This window comes from Eschrichtius robustus, chromosome 12 (assembly GCF_028021215.1).
Source record: "Eschrichtius robustus isolate mEscRob2 chromosome 12, mEscRob2.pri, whole genome shotgun sequence".
Taxonomy (NCBI): Eukaryota; Metazoa; Chordata; class Mammalia; order Artiodactyla; family Eschrichtiidae; genus Eschrichtius; species Eschrichtius robustus.
Window position 1 is genome coordinate 75,314,475 of NC_090835.1, and position 20,488 is coordinate 75,334,962.

The 20,488-nt window shown below is 52.6% G+C and overlaps 3 protein-coding genes across 3 annotated transcripts in view; 2 read left to right on the forward strand and 1 right to left on the reverse strand.

Annotated features, from left to right (window-relative positions):
* C12H6orf132 (chromosome 12 C6orf132 homolog) overlaps window positions 1–8,644 on the reverse strand; it is a 38,060-nt gene extending 29,416 nt beyond the window's left edge. Inside the window, exons 1-3 of the mRNA XM_068559188.1 lie at window positions 8,618–8,644; window positions 7,991–8,072; window positions 2,257–2,721 (exon numbers count right to left, since the gene is read on the reverse strand). Of these exons, the coding sequence (XP_068415289.1) occupies window positions 2,257–2,721; window positions 7,991–8,072; window positions 8,618–8,644 (574 nt within the window). The remainder of the gene's footprint in view (window positions 1–2,256; window positions 2,722–7,990; window positions 8,073–8,617) is intronic.
* GUCA1A (guanylate cyclase activator 1A) overlaps window positions 2,337–20,488 on the forward strand; it is a 30,366-nt gene continuing 12,214 nt past the window's right edge. Inside the window, exon 1 of the mRNA XM_068558721.1 lies at window positions 2,337–2,592. The gene's annotated coding sequence lies outside the window, so the exon portion shown is untranslated. The remainder of the gene's footprint in view (window positions 2,593–20,488) is intronic.
* Window positions 8,804–18,252, forward strand: CIMIP3 (ciliary microtubule inner protein 3). The gene is made up of 3 exons (XM_068559189.1): window positions 8,804–8,832; window positions 12,735–12,783; window positions 17,923–18,252. Exons 1-3 carry the CDS (start codon window positions 8,804–8,806, stop codon window positions 18,250–18,252), a joined length of 408 nt encoding a protein of 135 aa, XP_068415290.1.

The following is a 20,488-nucleotide window of genomic DNA, read 5'->3' on the forward strand; positions in this document are numbered from 1 at the left end:
CCTTCCCCTCCCCAACTCCGAGCACATGTCCTGTTCAGCAGGAAGACCTCTGCTACACCCACTGGCACCCTGAGGAACACCCCAGAAACACTGGAGAGCCATCCTGCTGGGTGCACATTGCTTCCCACCCCTCCATGTGGTGCAACCAGGCTGAGTCAGATGGAGACCCAGCCCTGCCCTGGGGAACGGGAGGAGGTGCCTCCCTGAGCTCCAGCCCTGCTGGTGGAGGCAGCAGTTGGCTAGAGGTGACAGGGCACCATGCCTGCATTTCTCTACTGGAGGGACTGAACCCCACCTGCAGTCTGTTCAGTGCAGGCAAAAATGTAGAGAAGTATGTAAGGCAAAAATGTACAGAAGTGTGTAAGGCATTCCCCTTGGGGAAGGAGTTGGGGGGGGTGAGGGGGAGGTGTTCTCAAGCAGATGCCCCTCCAGTCAAATTCACCCTTGATTACCTTCCACAAAGTCCACTCTGCAAGCCGGCTAAGAGTGTGGTCTCTGGAGCCCCACTGCCTGGGTTCAAATATTGGCTGTGCCTCATGAGGCAAACTGTGGGGTAATGGCAATGTCCCAAAACTGAATTGCACTGACGGTTACACAACTTGATAAGTCTACTAAAAAAATCAGTGAACTGTACACTTGAGAAAACCCTGGCTCTGTCATTTAAAGCTGTGTGATCTTGGGCATGTTACTTAACCTCGCTGTGCCTTGGTTGCCTCATCTGTCAAACAGGATCATAGGCTAGGATTCAACAAGTCAACAACACAAGGACTTTAGAACGGTACCTTGCACCTAAGAAGGGGTCAATAAATGTTTGGGACCCAGGCGAGGAGAGGCGTTTAGGCCTCACAGAGTTGTACTTGGCAGGACATGTGTGTTTGTTAAGTTCCTAAACCCTGCCTCCAAGCCACCCTGGCCCTCGTAGGCTTTGCTCCTGCTGTTTGCTCTCGAAATGCTGGATGCCCTTCCCTCTCGGCTTGCATGCTAGTTCCAATCAGAGGTCATCTCTCTCTGTTCCTTTTGCACTTACTCTTTTATAGCAAAGACTCAGAAAGGGCTAAACAGCATTCGGTCAGCTCTGTTCACCAGCTGGTCTGAGATCCTTGGGCCAGAGAGAGGCAACGTCTTGTTTGCCCTGCTCCTGTCATGGTGCCTTGTGTCCCAACTGTGACAACTTGGGTGCTGAAGTGAATCCAATAGCAGGGGTTGAGGCTGTAACATCCTCTGTGGGTCCCCACACAGTGGCCATAAAGGTCAGTGAAGGTAATGGGGTGACAATGAAAGCAGGTGAGGTAAAGCAGTGATGGGTGACCCTCCTTGGGCCCAGAAGCTCAAATCATACACAAGAAGTGAATTCCTGTCCCCACCCCCTGGATTCCCCCTCAGTTATATAGGGTACAAACTGCAGAAAGATGCAGTGATAAGGTGACCCACAGGCAGAACCCAAAGGCAGGGTGGGCATGGTGTTTTCAGATGCCTGCAGACACACCACCCTGATTCAGGGGCCAGGGGCAGCTGGCAGTCAGGAGGGGCTTCCTCAGCCTCCCCTGTCGGGTCTGGGGCTTCTTCCTCTGAGCTCATAGGCAACCCGGGCCCCAGCTTGACCTGGCAAGAGCCTGTGACCCCAGTCAGTGACTTGGTGTCTGGCACAGGCTGGTATCCTGCTAGCAGTGGCTCCTGTGGATTTTTCCTGGGCCTCCCCAGGGCAGAGACAAGTGTGTGGGCGCGCAGATAGCAGCTCCCTCTCTGCCTGTGACCCCGGGCCAGGAGAAATGCGGCTGGGAACTGGGGGTGGGGGGACGGAGGAAGCGGTAAGAGTGGGGGGTTGAAAGGACCACCCCCAAGTCCTCAGATCCAGGGGAACACTCTGTACTCAACAGTACTGCTGGGGGAAGGGTGAGGGAGGGCACTGCAAACCGCGGGAAGCCTTTCTGGCAACAATAACGCAAACATAACTTCCACAGAGAAGGGAAAATAAACACCTCGGAAGAGGGACTAAGATAAGATGCGGGGACCCCCGCAAAGGCCTCCGACCTCGCTGTGGAGAGGGGCCCCTCCTTCCCTTTCCCGGAGACACCTCTCTCGCCGGAGGCTCCTGCCCGGCCAGCACGCAGGTTCAAACGCGTTCCTTCCCCTCTGCGCTGCCGCGTCTCCCGCCTTCGAGGCCGCGGATCGCCCGGAGTCCCGGGAGGGAGGCCGCCCCCGGGGTGGGGGAACCGCCCGGCAGCCCTGCGCCCTCCGGCTCCCGGGCGCACTCACCGAAGTGCCGGGTCCCCTCCTCCGGGGCCTCCTGGGTGAAAATCCAGGGGGGGTTGGTGGCGTAGAGGGAGGTGGCGGGAGGGTTGGCGTGCTTCTTGCCGAAGAGTTTGCTGAAGGTGCCCTGCACCGTCTGGTTCTTTTTCATGCTGCCGCCGGCCGAGCAGGCGCCGGGGAGGACCGTCCCTCCGCCTCCTGCCCTGCTCCGGACTGGACTCCTCACCGTCTCCCCAGGGGCCTCTACCAGGCCATGCCCCGCGCCGTCCTCCCCGCCCGCGCACCGGGAGACAGGTGCTGCGGGCACCGCCGCTCGCCGGGAAATGCGAGCTACCTGGACAGGTAAGAGGCTGCGGCTGCGACCTGGCCCCGCCCCGCGGCCGCCGCCGCCGCCGCCGCCCCGCCGCCCCGCCGCCCCGCCGCCCCGCCGCCCGACTACCCCGGCCGCATTCCTGCCGCCTCCTACCACAACTGGCCATTGTTGGCGGGGCCCGGTGGGCCCGGGACCTCGCCCAGCCCACGCCCAGCCGCGGAGACGACCCGCCCCCTCCCTCGGGTCGCCTCCTGGCCCCCCTCCTCCACCCCTCGTCCCCCCGGGAAGGGAGGGCGCAGGCCGGTTCTCAGCTTCTCAGGAGGTGCGTGACCAGGTCGATCCGGAACTTTGGAAACGAATCTTGCGCCCAGCACTGGGGAAGTGGCCGGCAACAGCGCGCGCGCTGAAGGGTTCTAGGGGCCCTCAGAAATGCGGGCCAGGAATCTTCCATGCCTGTAAGGCAATGCCCATAAGAAAAAAAGGTAAAAGCAATAAATAAAAAAACTAAAAAAGCAAAAAACTAGTGTCCCGATCTGATGACTAGGGCGGAAAATATCCTCATTGACAGAGCTCCAAAGAACATGTAGGATGACTAAATCCTGGCATTTTTTTTTAAACACCAAATTCCTTTTCTTTTTCTTTTTTCTGTGAAGCTAAGTGAATATATATTTTTAATTGAAATATAGTTGAATTACAACATTATATTAGTTTCAGGTGTACAACATAGTGATTTAATATTTTTATAGATTATATACCATTTAAAGTTATCATAAAATATTGGCTATATTCCCTGTACTGTACAATATGTCCTTGTAGCTTATTTATTTTATACATAGTAGTTTGTGCCTCTTAATTCTCTACCCCTATTTTGTCCTTCTTTCCTTCCTTCTCCCCACCTCCACTAGTTTGTTCTCTATATCTGTGAGTCTGTTTCTGTTGTGTTATATGCATTTGGTTTATTTTTTAGATTCCACAAATAAGTGATAGCATTCAGTATTTGCTTTCTCTGACTTATTTTAATAAGAATAATACCCTCTAGGTCCATCCATGTTGTTGCAGATGGTAGGATTTCATTCTTTTTATGGCCTAGTAGTATTCCATTGGGGTATGTGTGTGTGTATACACATTTATCTGTATACATATAAATGAAATATCTTCTGTATCCATTCATCTGTTGATAGACACTTAGCTTGCCTCCATATCTTGGCTATTGTAAATAATGCTGCTGTGAACATTGGGGTGCATGTATATTTTGAATTAGTTTTTTCATTTTCTTCGGATATATACCCAGGAGTGGAATTGCTGGATCATATAGTAGTTCTATTTTTATTTTTTTGAGGACCCTCCATACTGTTTTCCATAGTGGCTGCACCAGTTTACATTCCCACCAACAGTGTATAAGGGGTCCCTTTCATCCTCTAAGTGAATGTAATTTCTAAAAACTCCAGGTGGGTCAAGCCCACAGAGGTTCAGTTCATTCTCCAGGGAGACAAGCTGTGAACCTTTAAGTTGCTTCAAGTTCTATACTAGCTAGGCTGGGGGTGGCTGTCCACCAGGGGAGGTCCCATCAGATGAGGACCCGGGAGACTGTGTGAAAGATGCAGAGAGTAGGGGAGAGTCAGTCCAAGGGGTTAGATTTGGATGCTTTCTGGGCAGCCGGGGTGGAAGGCTGGGTGGGGGGTGATCAAGTCACAGATAGAGTGTTTCCCCTGAGCTACCCAATCAGAACCCCCGCTGCATTTCTCCTCCTCTTTCTCCCAGACAGTTGAGGTGGCACTGCTCTTTGTACCAGATATTTTCCCTTCAACTTTTCATCTTGAAAAATCTGAAAGACTAGTAAAATGACCACCTGTACTCACACACACACGCACACACACATTTTTCATTTTCTTTTTACTGACAGTTGAAAGGTGTGGATATCATGGCACATCTCCCCACACCCACCACTACTTCAGTATCCATTGCCTAAGCATAAGGACATTCTCCTAAATGACCTCAATACAGTTAGCACACTTAAGAGATTTAAGATCGATAGACTATTAACATCTGAAATACACTCCACATTAAAAATTTCCCAATTATCCCCCCAAGATGTCATTTTAGTTTTTGATTTTTTTCCAGTCCACAGTCCAATCAAGGTTTACACATTGCATTTGCTCGTCATGTTCCTTTAATCTCTTAATTTAGGGCAGTCCCCTGCTTTTGTTTGTTTTTCATGACAGTGACATTTTTGAAAAGTCCCCCCAGTGTCAAGGGACAGGATGAGAAGGGCCCTCAAGGCTGTGAGGTCATTGTTTTCCCACCAGGAGGGGAGGGACTGAGGAACAGATTGGGGGACAGAGCATCTTTAAAAACACTCGTGTTTCCCAAATGTTTTTGGGTGGTGACACACCTGTGCTCAACCTTGTCCTATCCCACCCACTCCCATGGCACTCCTGGAACCAATTCCTGTTCATTCAAGGAGTGTTTGTGGAGGCTGTCCCAGTTGCCTGGTGCCGTGCTCAGGGTTTGTGATAACTGGGGATAGAAGAGAATTATAGAAGTCTTATTTCTACCATGGAGGATCTTGGGGTCTAATCAGGAAGCTGGGTTTACATGATTCAAGGTGGCAGAGCATGATGACCAAGTACAGAACAGTGACTGCTGTCACTAATACATACACAACAGGAATTCAGAGGAGGGGAGGTCAGCGTGGGCTGGAGAAGTCCAGGAAGGCTTCTTGGAAGAATTGAGATGTGAGCTGGCCTGTGAAGGATGACAAAGATGTTAATAGAGACCAGAAGGAGCCCATTCTAGGGCATCCACACATACCCATATGATCTGTCCCTCCACGCCCCATCTCCACATCATGGCTCCTCCCACTGTCCACACAAGAAGGGCACAAGGGGACCCCAGATGCCCCATCACACCCTGGACATCATCACAACCCACCCAAGTGCTCTAGACACTCAGGCATGAGATAGGGGCTTCCTTCTTGGAGACCTCTGAGGTACGAGGCCCCTCCAACCTTGGGTTGCTCCTGGGCTCTTACACCCTGAACCATCCCCAGCAGAGCCACCATCCATTGGCTCCATTCATGTACAACTTCCACCATATAACTAATATTCTTGAGAACCGCTGTGTGCTCAGCTCTGGGCTGTGAAGGATCCAGAGAAATCAAAGACATGGTTCCTGAGTTCAAGTTGCTTTAGTCTATTTGGGGAGACAGGGAGAGACACATGGAGAGATGAAGGGTGGGGAGGTAAATGATGAGGGGGAGACTAACAATGGAATTAACAGAGGCTCAGAGGAGGAGCAATCAGGGTGGTCTGGAGGATCGGGGCGTGGGGGGGGGCATGTAGGAGGAGCAAAGACCTTTGCAGGGGCTTAGGATGGTGGAGCTGGGAATTGGGGGTTGGAAGGGAGGTCACAGCAAGATTGGCCAGGGTATGATGGGCTTAAAAAGGCCAGCTGGTAACATTGGAAACAACCCAGATTGTCCAGCTAACAGTGACTGGTTAAATGAATTATGGCATATTCACACAATGGAATAATAATGCAAGTCTAAAAATGAATGAGTCAGCCGACTGTGTCCAGTTATCTACAAGATAAACTGATAAACTGTTGACAAAACCGTGTGTGTGTGTGTGTGTGTGTGTGTGTGTGTTACCATTTGGGGCAGGATAAGTATGATCATATTTGCTTGTATTGGCACAGAGAAACTATGGAAAGACACATAAGAAACTAGTAAAAGTAGTTACTGGGGGGAAGTGGGGGGAACTGGGCAAATGGAGTGGGAGGGAGAATTTTCACTGAACACCTTTTTATAGTTTCTAATTTTCAAACCATGGTAAATATATTTGCTGTTTAAAAATTAAAGATAAAAATAACTCAGCAGGAGAGTTTAGTCTAGAAGTGTGGACCACCACGAACCAGCAGCCTCTACATCATCTGGGATCTTACTAGAAATGTAGGATCTCTGGCTCCATTCCAGACGTTGGGCAACCTCTCTGGGTCTCCGCTTGTTCTTCTGTAAAACCGGCTATTAATTTAAGGCCATTGTGAGATTCAGTGAGCTGTTGCATTAAGGTACCCAGCAGAGGATCTGTATTTTAACAAGACCCCCAGGTGATTCAAGAGCATGTTAAGGTTTGAGAAGCTCAGGCCTAGAGTCAGTGGTTACCAGGCAACGGAGCAGGCAAGGGTGACTGGTGGTAACAGCTGTGTATAAGGATCATCTAGCAGCTGGATGAAGGGCCAGGAGAAGGAGAAAGTGTAGGCTGAGGGGCTAAGAGAGGCTGCGTAATTGATTGGTTCATTGGTTAAACAGTTGCTATTGATACAAGCAGGAGGGGATATGGACACGCGTGCTGGTGGTAGAAAGAAAAAGTAAAGTTGTTAGTTTGTGAGACATTTCTTAGGAAGAAAGGAAGGGCTTGGTAAACAGCTTGCATATAGGGAAGTAGAAAAAACGACAACAGCAAGAACTCTGAGCCCGTTTCCTCGTCTGTAACATGGGAGTAATAACAGTACCCCCGTCTGAGGGTTGTTAAGAAGATTAAATAGGATGAAGGATGTGAAGCGCCAGCACAGGGCCTGGCACCCAGGGGCCACTCCTCAAGTGTTTGTTCATTTCTCCTCCTTCTGGTCCCCTTGCTTTTGGGGTTAGTTTTGGTTGGGGATGGAGGAAAGGGGGGAACGAGAGTGACCCATGAACACCAGAAGGGTTTGAGGCTGCTGAGTCTGGACAGCAGGGCTCTCTCTGCCCTTACACCACCCATTTCACCCAGATTCCACTCCCATGTTGGTGCGTGAGGGGTGGGCAGTTTCTGGCAGCTTTGAAGGCTGAGTTCTCTGGAGCAGGCTTGGGGCCTGATTCTCAGTCCAGCTCAGCCCCCCAGACCATTGTAGCCCCGCTCCATCTAATGACAACACCTCACACCTGCTCCCCCAGGAAAAGAAACCACCAAATAACAGGCTCCCGTCGAAACAGCCAAAAGCCCAATCCTGTAATTAAATCTCGGCTCAGCAATGACTTAGTCACCTCCAAGAACCAACTTTACTGGCCGGTTCTGGAATGTGGGGTGGGATGAGGGCCTGGCAGGTGCAGTCTCCCCAGAGACCCAGCCAGGCCTTTGTCAGAGCTGTCAGGTCTCTCCTCCAACAAAGCCAAACACTCCTGTCTGGGGGAGTGCACTCTGAGCGGGGGGGCGGGGGAAGGCAGGCTGAGAGACCCTGAGAGTCACCTCATTCCCCGACCCAGGTCTCTGTGGCTAGCTCTGCAGGGGCAAAAGTCAAAACTCCCGTCATGCCAACTCCCACATGCCACTGAGCTGCGGCTCACCTCGTCCAGCCCCGTGTTCCAGGCTGGAGACACCTTCTACCAGACCAGCCCCTGAAAATGTTCCCTTCAGCCTGCAGGGCAGGGTGGGCTTCAATCCCCCCAACCTCGGCCTTCCTCTGGGCTGGGCAGGTGCCAGGAGATGTGATCAGGCTGAGAGAAAGTCTGGCTGGTGTGGAATCCTACATCCTGAGAAGGGGGTCAGGGTCATTACCTGGTGCCTAAGAGTGTGAGGATCCAAGGCCCAGCCCTGGGTAGGGAGTGGTGTGTTCGGGGTGCTGGGGAGAGACTCATTTCCCTTTGTAACCGTGGGCTCTGTGGATGGGACCATGGCATAGTGGGAAAGACCCTTGCTGGGGAATAGGTTTGAATCCTGACCGTGCTGTTTAGCAAGGGTGTGACCTTGGCTGAGTTACCATCTCCCTCTCTGAGCCTCAGTTTGTTCATCTGTAAAACGGGCTATTAATGTAGGTTTTTATGAGATTCAACGAGATAAAGGGTTAAGATACCCAGCAGAGAGTCTTGACTCATGATCATTACTTAGTACCTACGTGCTCCTGCCCCGGTTCCCTACCCTGACTTTGGGCATGGAGGTGCTAAACAGAGAATAGCAAAGACAGAACAGAGGCCCTGAGAGGCTGCACAAGAGCAGTACCAATTCTACAAAGAACTTCAAGAAGGAAAATTACACCGAGGCCCAGGAGACAGGGTGGGGCAGGTGTCTACAAGGTTACCTCGAAGGCCAGACAAAAACATCCCATTGTGAAACACATCCCACCATCTGAAATCATGTGTCTATGTTAAAAAAAAAGATTGTTAAGTACAAAAGCAAAAAACAAAATTTCATGTAGATTGTGACTACAGGTAGATAAAGTGTATTTGTGAATGGCCAGGGGTTAGCAGGAAACAAGACCGTGGAGATGGCTCAGCGGGAATGCCAGGACTACATGTGGGATTTTTACTTTTCAGTAATGTGCTCTGTTGGTAGATCATTTGTTTTAACTTAAAATTCTACAAATAATAAAGAACATAATTTAGCACGGAATACATGTTCTTTTTTAAAAGAACACTGGATGGGGGTAGTGGTGGTGTGTGGAGATGTGGAGTCTAGTGGCTCTTCTGCCACTAACCTCCCGTGAGACCATGGAGCCTTCCTGAGCCTCAGTCTCTCCACCTGTAAAGTGGGATGGCAGACTCCAACGCTCAGGTGTAGTTTCTCATCTCGTTAAAGTGCTCATTGGCTTGCAGAGCAGAGGCAGAACAGCATATGAGGCTGTCTGGCCCTCCTGTACAGGGGGTCTCTGAGGAAAGCGAGGTGAGCACTGGGATACAGGAAGCATTTCCTGGGCATGGCCGTCTCCTCTGCACCAGACCTGTGCTCTGGTGTGGGAGGTCTAGCCTTCAAGATCAGTCCCTACCCTCTAGGAATCAGCACAGCCCCGCAACACTTCTCACGTGTTCTGGAGACTAACACTTGAACGGGGACTTTGAGCCCTGGGTGCGTTTCCATGCAACCTCTCCTGGGTCCAGCTTGTCTCTCTCTCTCTCTCTGTGTCTCTCTCTCTCTCTGTGTGTGTGTCTCTCTCTCCCTGAGACCTGGAAGGAACAGCAGCTGCATCTGCCATTCACTGAGCATCTTTTCTGTGTCAGACACGGGGGCCGAGTGGGTTACGTGCATTAACCCACTACCATCAAGTCAGCCCTGCAAGGAAGGGGCAATACACCCGTTTTATGGATGGAGAAAAGAAGATTTCAAATGACATCTACTCATACTCTATGACCAGTCAATTCTGTCTTAAGAGTAGGCCCCAAAGAAACCTTCACCCTGGTCCATAAGGGGACGTGGATGTGATGTCATTGCAGTGCTGTTTGTGGGGATGGGAAATTGGAGACACCTGGGTGGAGAAGGGATACACAGCATTTGGAAGCAAGGAACTAGATGCTCGTATAGCAACGCAGATGGATCTTAAAAAACAGAACGTAGCGATCAAAGTAAACAACAGAATGAGATCTAAAACACACAAAACCACTTATGTAAATGAACACTACTTGCACACAAAACAACAATATATATTTTGCAAACACATATGAACAAGAAGATACTCATTAAGCACATTTGAATGGTTGCCTCTGGTGGGGGTGGGTGGAGAGCATGGCTGGAGACTGGAGATAAAGAGGGAAAATTAATACAACGAGAGAGGAGGACTTCATGGACCAGTGGTGATAATGCACCATGAAGTGAGCTGTAGGAATAGTTCAGACACCTGTACTTGAAGTCCAACAAAGGAAACTCAAGTAAGGATCAGAGAGGTTAAGTAATTTGTCCAGATCACACAGCAGGTAAGGAGGAGTGGAGAGGATGTTTAAATAAGCAGGCTACCTCTAAGTAGCCTGCAAGGCAGTAGCAGGACCCTGAAAGCCACATGCCTGCACCTCAACAGAGGTGTGTATGTGGCAAGGGGTGGGGGTGGTCTCTGGATCTTCCTGGGCTCCACAAGTCAGCCCTGAGTCTCACTAGCTCTCCCCATCCTTCCCAAACACCCACTGAGCGCTGTGGGGTACAGATCACCGTCCTTACCTTCCGGGAATTTTGATGAGGAATAAAATGAACTCACGCTGGGAATGTGGCAGAGAAGTCAGAAAGGGTGGACTTCCCGGAGACAGGACTGACTCAGTGTTGTCTGGAGCTTAGAAATGATAATAACAATATAACTCAGCGCCTACCATGCAGCAGGCCCTGCTCCAAGCTCCCGTTCCCTCTTCCCCACCCTCTCCCAAGCAAGATATCATCTGCCCAGAGCCTTGGAGATCCCTGAACAGAGGCTCCGGCAGGGCTGCTCCTCCTCCCCTTCCTCCCTGCCTGCCTCCCCTCCTGGCCTCTCCCAGCCTCCTCAGAAATTAGGGGTCATTACCATCAGGGCTCACACCTGATGGTCATTACCTCAGATCTCACAATCTGAGCAGAGCGTACAAGTCATCCACACCTCAACCCCCAATCTGCCTGTGGGCCCCAAAATCTACCCCATGCCCAACAGTCAGTGCTGACACAGTTCCAGGAAGGAAACAAGTCCTGGGCCCAGCCCAAGCCAGTGGGCTGAGGGCAGGAAATCACCGGCTTGCTTTGCCTCCACCACCCTGGGCCTCCGCCTTTCCTCCCCCACTGACCCAGGGAGAAGCCCAGGGCACTCATACATGTGGCATTTCTGACACATTCCTGGAAGGCGCTCACCAAGTCTGGTGTTCGGGAGATGGGACCCTAAGGAGGTGTGTGTGGGGAGGGGTCAGGTTTTGAAGATGGGGAGAGGACAGCCCATTCAGCCACCTACCCCTCAAAGCAATTACCCACCCAAACATAATAAAAGCTAACAGTTATTGAGTGCTCACTCTGTGCCAGGCACTGTCCTAAGTGTTTTGCCCAACTCTATTAGTTAGGGACCTTTAGCCCAACCATTTTACAGATGAGCAAACAGAAGTACAGAGAGGTCAATTACTTGCCCAATGTCACACAACTGATAAAATGGTAGAGCCAGGATTCAAGCTCAGAAAGTCTGGCTCCTGGGCCTGCAATCCCATCCTCTATACCACAACAACCCACCATCGATCCGCTCATTGACAATCTGCCCATCCACTCAACCATGGCCACCCCACCCAGACACCTGTCTACTCACCTATCCATCCATCCCTTCATCTCCTAACCCCCTGTTTGAAGTGGTCCAGGAAAGGGAACAGGAAATATTGAATACAAAGGCTTAGAGGGGAGAGAGCAGGACATTTAAAAAAAATATTTATTTATATATTTATTTAGGCTGCACCAGGTCTTAGTTGTGGCACGTGGGATCTTCGTTGCGGCATGCGGGATCTTTAGTTGCCATGCAGGATCTTCTGGTTGCGGCATGTGAACTCTTAGTTGTGGCATGCATGCGGGATCTAGTTCCCCCACCAGGGATCGAACCTGGGCCCCCTGCATTGGGATCACAGACTCTTACCCACTGGACCACCAGGGAAGTCCCAGGGCATGTTTAAGAAAGTAGTTACTGCATAGAGTGAGGGAAAAGATAGCAAGAGATGAGACTAAGAAGGTGACCAGGGCTCAAGTCAGGAGGGTCTGCCCATCCACCATCTATCCACCTGCCCACATCCATCCACCTGCCCATCCACCATCTATCCACCTGCCCACATCCATCCACCTGCCCATCCACCCTCCCACTCCTTTGTCTGTCCATCCATGGGTCCATGTGTCCATCCATCATCCATCCATCCATCCATCCATCCATCCATCCATCCATCCATTCATCCACCCATCCTTCATCTCTGTACTTTAGAAGGCAGATAGAAAGAGAGGAAGAAAGAGAATGGAGAGTTGGCTGGGTACATTTATTCCCCGCCAGTGAAATCACGAGAAACATGAGGGTGCCTGGAGGAGTATTAGGACTGCTGGAGGCACCTGAATAACTAGGATGCTTTCCTCCTCTCTCCACTCACCCCACTACCCACAGCTCAAAGGTCCTGGGAATTGTGGGAAGAAGGAAGTGCAGAGTGAGTCAGTATCAAGGTTGTAAGACCCATCCAGACTTTGAAACTTCAGCCCTCAGCCCTGCCCCTGTATCTCCTTAGGAAGATAGAAGGAATTGTGTTGTCAAAGAGGTGTCACAATGCCCCCAGCCCCATACAATTCTCCCTACCTTGGCATCCCAGTACCCGCCCAAGAGTCCCTGAAAACCTCTGGAGCCCCTGGCCAACAGAAGTTCCATCTCATCACCAAGGAAGGCCCTGGTCAAGGATGTCCCAGGTAGGATGACATCACAGTGTTGGATCAGGGCAGCCCAAGGTCACAAGAAGTTTGACTGGCAGAAAGGAGCATGAAGGCCCCAGCCAGGCCCACCTGTGCTGGGAGCTGAAGGCCTCTTACAAAAGGCTTAGGTGCCGGTGACACTGCCTGACTCTTGTTCCCCAACTGTGGAGCTGTCATTGTCTCCCGGGAGGCGGGGGAGGCAGGCAGGAAGTGGGCCACCATCAATTCCTCTGGTTCCTGACCCTTCACTTCCCCGAGAGGCTTCCTGGACTGTTAGTTTGCATGGCCCCACCTCCTAGGCAAACTTGTGACAAGTAATAATACTGGCAAACGTTTACTGAGTGCTGAAGAGGTCTATGTACCTTGCCAAGAATATCTCATTAACTCATGGTAACCCTATGAGGTAGATTCTCTTGTTATTCCCACTTCATAGATGGGAAAACAGACACAGCGTATGATAAATTACCAGGGGGAATGCCCTGGTGGTCCAGTGGTTAAGACTCCATGCTTCCACTGCAGGGGGAACGGATTCGATCCCTGGTTGGGGAACTAAGATCCTGCTCATCGTGTGGTGTGGCCAAAAAAAAAAAAAAAATTCACAGCCGAGCAGGTACCCAGTGGGTGGTGGAGCTGGAATTTAAATTCCAGGCCGTCCTGCTACACGGCCTCCTGAGGGAGCTGAGGTCCCCACTAGGCCTTCCCATTGACTCCCTTCAAAGTCCCCCTTGTCCCCACCGCGGGCAAATATGTGCTCATAAAGGTTCAGGGGAGTGTGTCGACACCTCGGTGTAGGAGCTGGACGAGGCTGATGATAATTACCATTTGCTTTTACAGCTCCCGCAACTCATCACCCACCCCCACCCCCCGCCACCATCACAAGCTGGTGCAGTAGATACCCTTATTAGCCCCATTTTGCAGATGAGGCAAGTAAAGCTCAAAGAGGTTCAGCGACTTGCCCAAGGATGCCTGACCTGTAAGGGCAGAGTCCGGTCCTGAGCTCAGCCTTCAAACTCCAAAGGCCAGGCACATTTCCAGTACCAGGTGCCCTGGGAGCCTTTGCCAGCTGCCTCACCCAATGCTATTTGCATTTTCACAGGGCACAGGCCCTCCGTGAAAAAGCGAGGTACTAATGGTGGAGTGTCAGGCATGGGCTAGGCCAGCAGATGGGCAGGGGGCCTGAAGTATTTGGGAGGACATACATATCACAATGAGGTCTTCTTGCCCTACTCAGAAAGTGCCACGCTTGAGTCTCTCTCTTCCCCATTCTACATCCTGGTATAAGGGGAAAACGTATACATTGTATATCTAAAAGGCCTTGATGGAAGTCATAGAGGGAGGGGGTCAGATTCCTTCTTTTGGCTCTAACTCAAAACCCAATTGAAACAGGGTAGTGAGATTCAGAAGGGAGGGAAGGGGCTGGTGGGACCCTCTCCTTGCCCTTTAAGCTTCATTGCCCCACCCCCCATCCCCCATAGAACAGGAGGAATGGGAGGCTTAAGGCTGCAGGAAGCAGATAGGGGAGATGGGGATCTTCCTTCAACCTCTAAACCAGTTTTCTCAACCTTGGCACTATTGACCCTGTGAGCCAATCATTCTTTGCGGGGGGGGGGGGGGGCGTGGGGATGTGTGGCTGTGTGCTGACCTGTGCAGTGTGGGATGTTTAGCAGCGTCCTGGCCTCTAGACACCAGTAGCACCCCCCAGTAGTGACCACCAAAAATGTCTCCCGGCATTGCCAAATGTCCCCTGGGAGGAGGGAGTACACCCAGTTGCGAACCATTTCTCTAAAGTCACACACACACACACACACACACACACACACACACACACACACACACACACACGCTGTGCATTTGACAGGGAGGACCTCCTGAGAGGGGAGGAGTTGGTTAAATGAAACCAGATGTTAACCTGGAAAATATGCAGTCGGCCCCACCCTCCCTCCAGAGCTGGCCAGATGGGGTGTTCTCAGCCCTCTGAGCTTAGTCGCCTGGAGCCTGGCTGGGCCCCCGGAAGGGGCAGGGCAAGGCTGGGACTGCCTGGGCCTCCTCCTCCTCCTCCTCCTCCCCCTCCCCTTCCCCCTCCTCCTCCTCCCCATCCACCTCCTCCTCCTCCTCCCCCCATCCACCTCCTCTTCCTCCTCCTCCCCCAATCCCTCCCCTTCCCCCTCCTCCTCCTCCCCATCCACCTCCTCCTCCTCCTCCTCCCCCCATCCACCTCCTCTTCCTCCTCCTCCCCCCATCCCTCCCCTTCCCCCTCCTCCTCCTCCCCATCCACCTCCTCCTCCTCCTCCCCCCATCCACCTCCTCTTCCTCCTCCTCCCCCATCCCTCCTCCTCCTCCTCCTCTTCCCCCCCATCCACCTCCTATTCCACTCCCCCTCCTCCTCCTTTCTCTCTACCTCCTCCCTTCTCTCTACCTCCTCCCTCTCCCCTTCCCCGGGGCTGTCCCTCTGCCCCAGTTTCTGTGTGGGTCTCGTCCCTGGATGTCCTGGGGTCCTGGGTCCCCCTAACCAGGGTCCCAAGCGTAGGGGCAGCAGCAGCAGCTGGGGCATAACTGACGGGAGACCCAGGGTCTGGGCTGGGGTGGAGAGGCAGGGGAGGATTCAAATCCTGGTTCCTGCACTAACTGGTCACTAGTCGTGCGACTTCTTCAAGGTTCTTACACGCCACTCACTAACCATGTGAACTTAGGCAAAGCTTAGTTTCCTCTGAGCCTCAGTTTCTGCATTTGGAAGATGGGAGTAACATCTCAAAATGGCTCTTTGGGGTTTTTGCAAAGCTGAGTGGTTAGCACTTGGTAGATTCTCAATCCTGTTAGCAAGAGCATTGCCCCTCCCCCTGTAGGAAGATCCCCCCCGACCAACTCTTCTGAAAGCACATGCCTCTGTCACCCCTCACACCAGCTCCCGAGCCTGAGGTGCAGGGTCCAGGTGGCCAAGACTGCTGGGGAGCAGGGGCTGGTAGGAGGTGGGGCCTCTGCAGTTCCTTCACCACTATGGCCACAGGATGAGCCTTCCCGTGGTGTCAGGAGGACCAGAACCTCAGAATCATGCTTTTTTTTTGGGGTGGGGGCTATGTTGGGTCCTTGTTGCTGCACGCGGGCTTTCTCTAGTTGTGGCGAGCGGGAGCTACCTTTCATTCCGGTGCACGGGGTTCTCATTGCGGTGGCTTCTCTTGCTTCGGAGTATGGGCTCTAGGGCATGCAGGCTTCAGTAGTTGTGGCGCAGGGGCTTAGTTGCTCCACGACATGTGGGATCTTCCTGGATCAGGGCTCGAACCCATGTCCCCCGCATTGGCAGGTGGATTCTTAACCACTGCGCCACCAGGGAAGTCCCCAGAATCATGCTTAACATGGAAAAAACCCAAGCCACTTCTGTGGCCCAGGAAAGGAAAATTCTGCAGGGCCAGGCCGTCAGCCTCAACACTGAGGATAAAGAAATTGTCATGGACTCTATAGCAGTGATTCTCACTGCCCTCAGGAGACACTGGCAATGCGAGAGACATTCTTGGCTGTCACAATTGGGAGGGGGGGCTGCTGGCATCTAGTGGGCAGAGGCCAGAGCTGATGCTAAGCATACTTCATTGAAGGACAACCCCACAGCAAAGATTTATCCAGCCCAAAGTGTCAGTGGTGCCGAGACCTAGGAACCCTGCTCCCCAGGGCTTCATATTTGTGTTCATATGTGCAGTGTCTTTGTTACTTCCACACCCAGAGCCTGGTTTACAAGAGGAGCTCAGGAATAGTTTTGCACGAAAGGACGGAGCAACCGATGTCACATCCTCAGCTGCACTAAGAGATAATTCATAGAATAAACCTCACACTCGCGGTGTGTCATCCTGTCTGTGCAGGGTCCACAGACCCAGAACCAAAATCCAGCCTTCAAAACCCCAGAGTGTCCTTGCCAAACTGAGGCATTGGGCTGCCCGCTCTCACCAGCGAGCCTGAGGGCTGGGGAGGGGCCGCCTTGACTGCTCGCCTGCCACCCAGCACCCCTGGCAAGGGCTCAGCAAGGTGACAGCATGAGGACAGAAAGGAATCGGCAGGCCCTGCCCCACAGTGCTGTGGATATGGCAGTACACCCTGTGGAGTACAGGGTGTGGTCCCTGGGGTCAGCCAGGCCTGGGTTCCCATCGCAGCCTGGCTCCTTACCAGCCACGCGACCCGAAACATGGGAATAACCTCCTTACTTCAGTTTTCTCAATTATAAATGGGGCTAATAGTATACCTTCCTTAAAGGGTTAATGTGAGGATTCACGGAGAAAATCCACTTAAAGAGTTTGGCGCCGTGCTCATAAATGGTGGTGAAAAACGAGCGTTGATTATCACTGTCATACCTCATTTCCGGTGCTTGCCCCTCTGCTTGTAATCCTGCGTCCCACGGCTGAGCCTGGATGAGTCTGGGAAGGCTGCTGATGGCTCGTGCACCCCTCCCTCTCTCCAGCTTGGCTCTGTGCCAGCACTGGGTTAAGCCCCAGGGACACAGGTGAATAGGATGTGGTCCTGACCGCTGGGAGCAGTTTACGGGCTGTTGGGACATTAGCAAGAGCCCGGAAGGACCACAATTTGGGATTAAGATAAGGCAAGCACAGCACCTAGGGCGCAAAATATTGTAAGGAAGCACTCACCATGCCCTTGCACGAGTCTGAGTGAGTACCTTCTTAAAATGTACACCCTTGCCTCACCCTAGTCCCAGCCCAGCAAAGGACCACATCCCAAGAGGAGGGCCTGAAGGCACAGAGGAGGGTGAGATGGGGGCAGAGACTGCAGCATCTGAGGCTCCCTGGAGGAGGTGTCATGAGGGCTGCTGGCTTGGAAGGATAGGGAGAATTTTGAAGTGCAAAGCTGAGGGCACGTATACTGCTGGGTAGGAAACTATGGGAGCAGAGACTGCCTTGGATAAAAGCCCTGGGCAAGTTTGAGTTGGGCAAATAGTTTGTAAATTAAATGCAAAAGAATGTACAGTACGACTTGGGTATAGGGGGTTTCTTTTGTAAGAAGGCAGGGGTTCAACTTCTAGTAGCTCTGCAGCTAGGGATTCCCTCCCAGTTCCCTGGGGCCTCAGCAGAGAGAAGATGGGTTCCCCTGAGATTTGTAGCCTGGGGGAGTGGCTCCAGGGCCAGCAGAGCTCCAGGGCGGCTCTGTGGGCTTCTGACCAGTGCCCCTGTCCCCTCCCTCCTGCCTCTGACCCTCGAGGTCAAAGTCCCGGTGTCCGATACGCCAGCTCTCCCCTTCTTTCCTTCCTCCCAGGACTCACAGAAACCCTCAGTACCCAGCCATGGGCCAAAGACGCCATCAGGCAGAAAGGTGAAGGCTCCACGCTGTCCCCTGTCCCGGTCGTGGAAGCAGGACCATGCGCAGACTCTGGTGGCGGCCTATGTGCCGGTGGTGGTGGACCCCAGGGGGCAGAACCCGGACAAGTTCAGGCTCAATTTCTACACCTCCCAGTACTCCAACACCCTGAACCCCTTCTACACCTTGCAGAAGCCTACCTGCGGCTACCTGTACCGCCGGGACACCGACCACACCCGCAAGCGCTTCGATGTGCCTCCTGCCAACCTGGTCTCGTGGTGTTCGTAGGCCTGTGCCAGTCAGAAGCCCCTTACCCTGCACCCTCACCCCCATGATCCCGGGTCCCAGAGGGGAAGGGCTGCTCCCTCCTGGAGGAGCAGAAAGTGCCTGGGCTAGGACGGCTGTGCCCTGCCCACTGTCAACAATGGCAAAGGGAGGTCTCACTTCTCAGCAGCAATTAAAGTTTGTCCTTCCTTTCCCTGGCATCTGAATGGGTGGCCGTGGGTGGGTAGACTGAGGCCACAGGGGTGTTGTAAGCAACGTTATGTCCAGAGGTGCCTGAAGACTTGGAAAGACTTGATTCTCATCACCTCACCCCAAGAGTAATCCCAATTCCCCTCCAGAGCCTGAGTCCCAAGCAAAGTCCATAATGGCCATGCCCTCCCAGTGACCCAGGCTTGGCAAGCCATCCAACAACAAGAAAGAGATACATCAACTGACCGTGACCTGGGGTTGGAGCAGCCACTGGAGAATGGGGAAGTCCTGTAGGGAGCGAACCCGGTCTCCAAGGGGCCTCCTCTCTAGCCCTAGTTTTACATAAAACCGCCTCTTCTGACTTGTAGTTTGTTGGCGAGGGATGGATTTCCCATCTCAAGTCTTACCTCTGGTCCAGCAGAACTGACGCTGAGGTTAGTTAGGCTCATGGGCCCTGGTTCATGGAGAAGGGGGATGAAGGCAGAGGGCACTTGACTCATGGCCTGACTGAGTTCTGGTCACTGCCACCCAGGCCTGGATCCAATGGCCTGCTGGCACCAGCTCAGACCGGCCTGTGACAGCTGACTGTGGACATCTCCCAACTCCTCAACCAGTGACTTCCTGCTGGTAGCTTGAAATCAGCCGTGGTGGAAGTATTTACACCACGGAAACCAGCAAACACCTATAAACTGGGGTTTCTTTTTTTCCAGAGAGCCAGTGGTTAAATTCACCACTGGGTGAATCCAACTGGTTTCATTTCTAGGAATCACACCTCATTCTAGGTAGAGTGGCGTATTCAGTGGAGCATCCTTCTAGAGCACAAGAGGCTGGGGCTGGTGTGGGATGAAGGGACAGGATGCTGAGGACCCAGACCAGCAGCCAGTGCTTGGCCAGGCTTCCCTGGATACCTTCTCTAAAAAGAAGATGGTAAGTGGAGAGAAAGGACAAGAGGGCCTCCTAAATATCAACAGCGAAGAATCCAGGTTCTTCCAGGTTGAGGTAGGCTGTCTTTCAAGGTAGAAGCTTTCCTCGAATGCCTGGTGATCCTAGGCTGGAAGCAGGCCATTCGGCATCTGTACCAAGTCTCTCCTGCCTGCAAGGAACCAGTGTGAGAAGGAGCTTGTGGTGGGGGGTGGGGGTGGGGGGTGGCGGGGCGCGTCCCGGTTTCCAGAGCGGCTCTTCTCTCTTCCCGAGCTGGACCTAGAGGCTAGGGCCTCTCCAGTTCAAAACTCCAGAATAATCTTCCACCAGGGTCAGGAAGGGATAGACGCCTGGAGATGTCAGTTCCGCTGCCTTGAGGAGGGCATCCGGGAAGCCAGTCGCTGAACCCACTCGTCCTCCTATTTCCGCCCCACCTGTCCTGCACCCCAGCCCCCAGGGCACCTTCTGCGCCCACCTCGCGGAGCCCGCGGAGCCCTGCGGCAGAAATAGGCTTTGTGTCTGGGCCAGCCTCCACATCCTCCTGCTCTTTTTCATTTTTATTTTTGGCTGTGTTGGGTCTTTGTTTCTGTGCGAGGGCTTTTCTCTAGTTGTCATGAGCGGGGGCCACTCTTCATCGCGGTGCGCGGGCCTCTCACTGTCATGGCCTCTCTTGTTGCGGAGCACAGGCTCCAGACGTGCAGGCTCAGTAGTTTGTGGCTCACGGGCCCAGTTGCTCCGCGGCATGTGGGATCTTCCCAGACCAGGGCTCGAACCCGTGTCCCCTGCATTAGCAGGCAGATTCTCAACCACTGCGCCACCAGCGAAGCCCCCTCCTGCTCTTTGACAGCACTCGGCTTTCAACTTACCAGCTGTCACAGGCCGGTCTGACCTGGGGTTGGGGCAGCCACTGGAGAATGGGGAAGTCCGCAATCTGGTAAGACACCGCTTGTCCATCTGCCTTCTCTTGTCCAAAATTTTATTAGAACCTCTCATCTACTGTCTTCTTTTTCTTGGTCTCTGTGGATTTGTATTGATAGCTTTTAGAAATGTATTGCCATTTCAGGGCGCTTTTGAAAAGAGGCAGAGATAACATGCAAGTTTTCAGTCTACATACAACCAAAAGTTATAC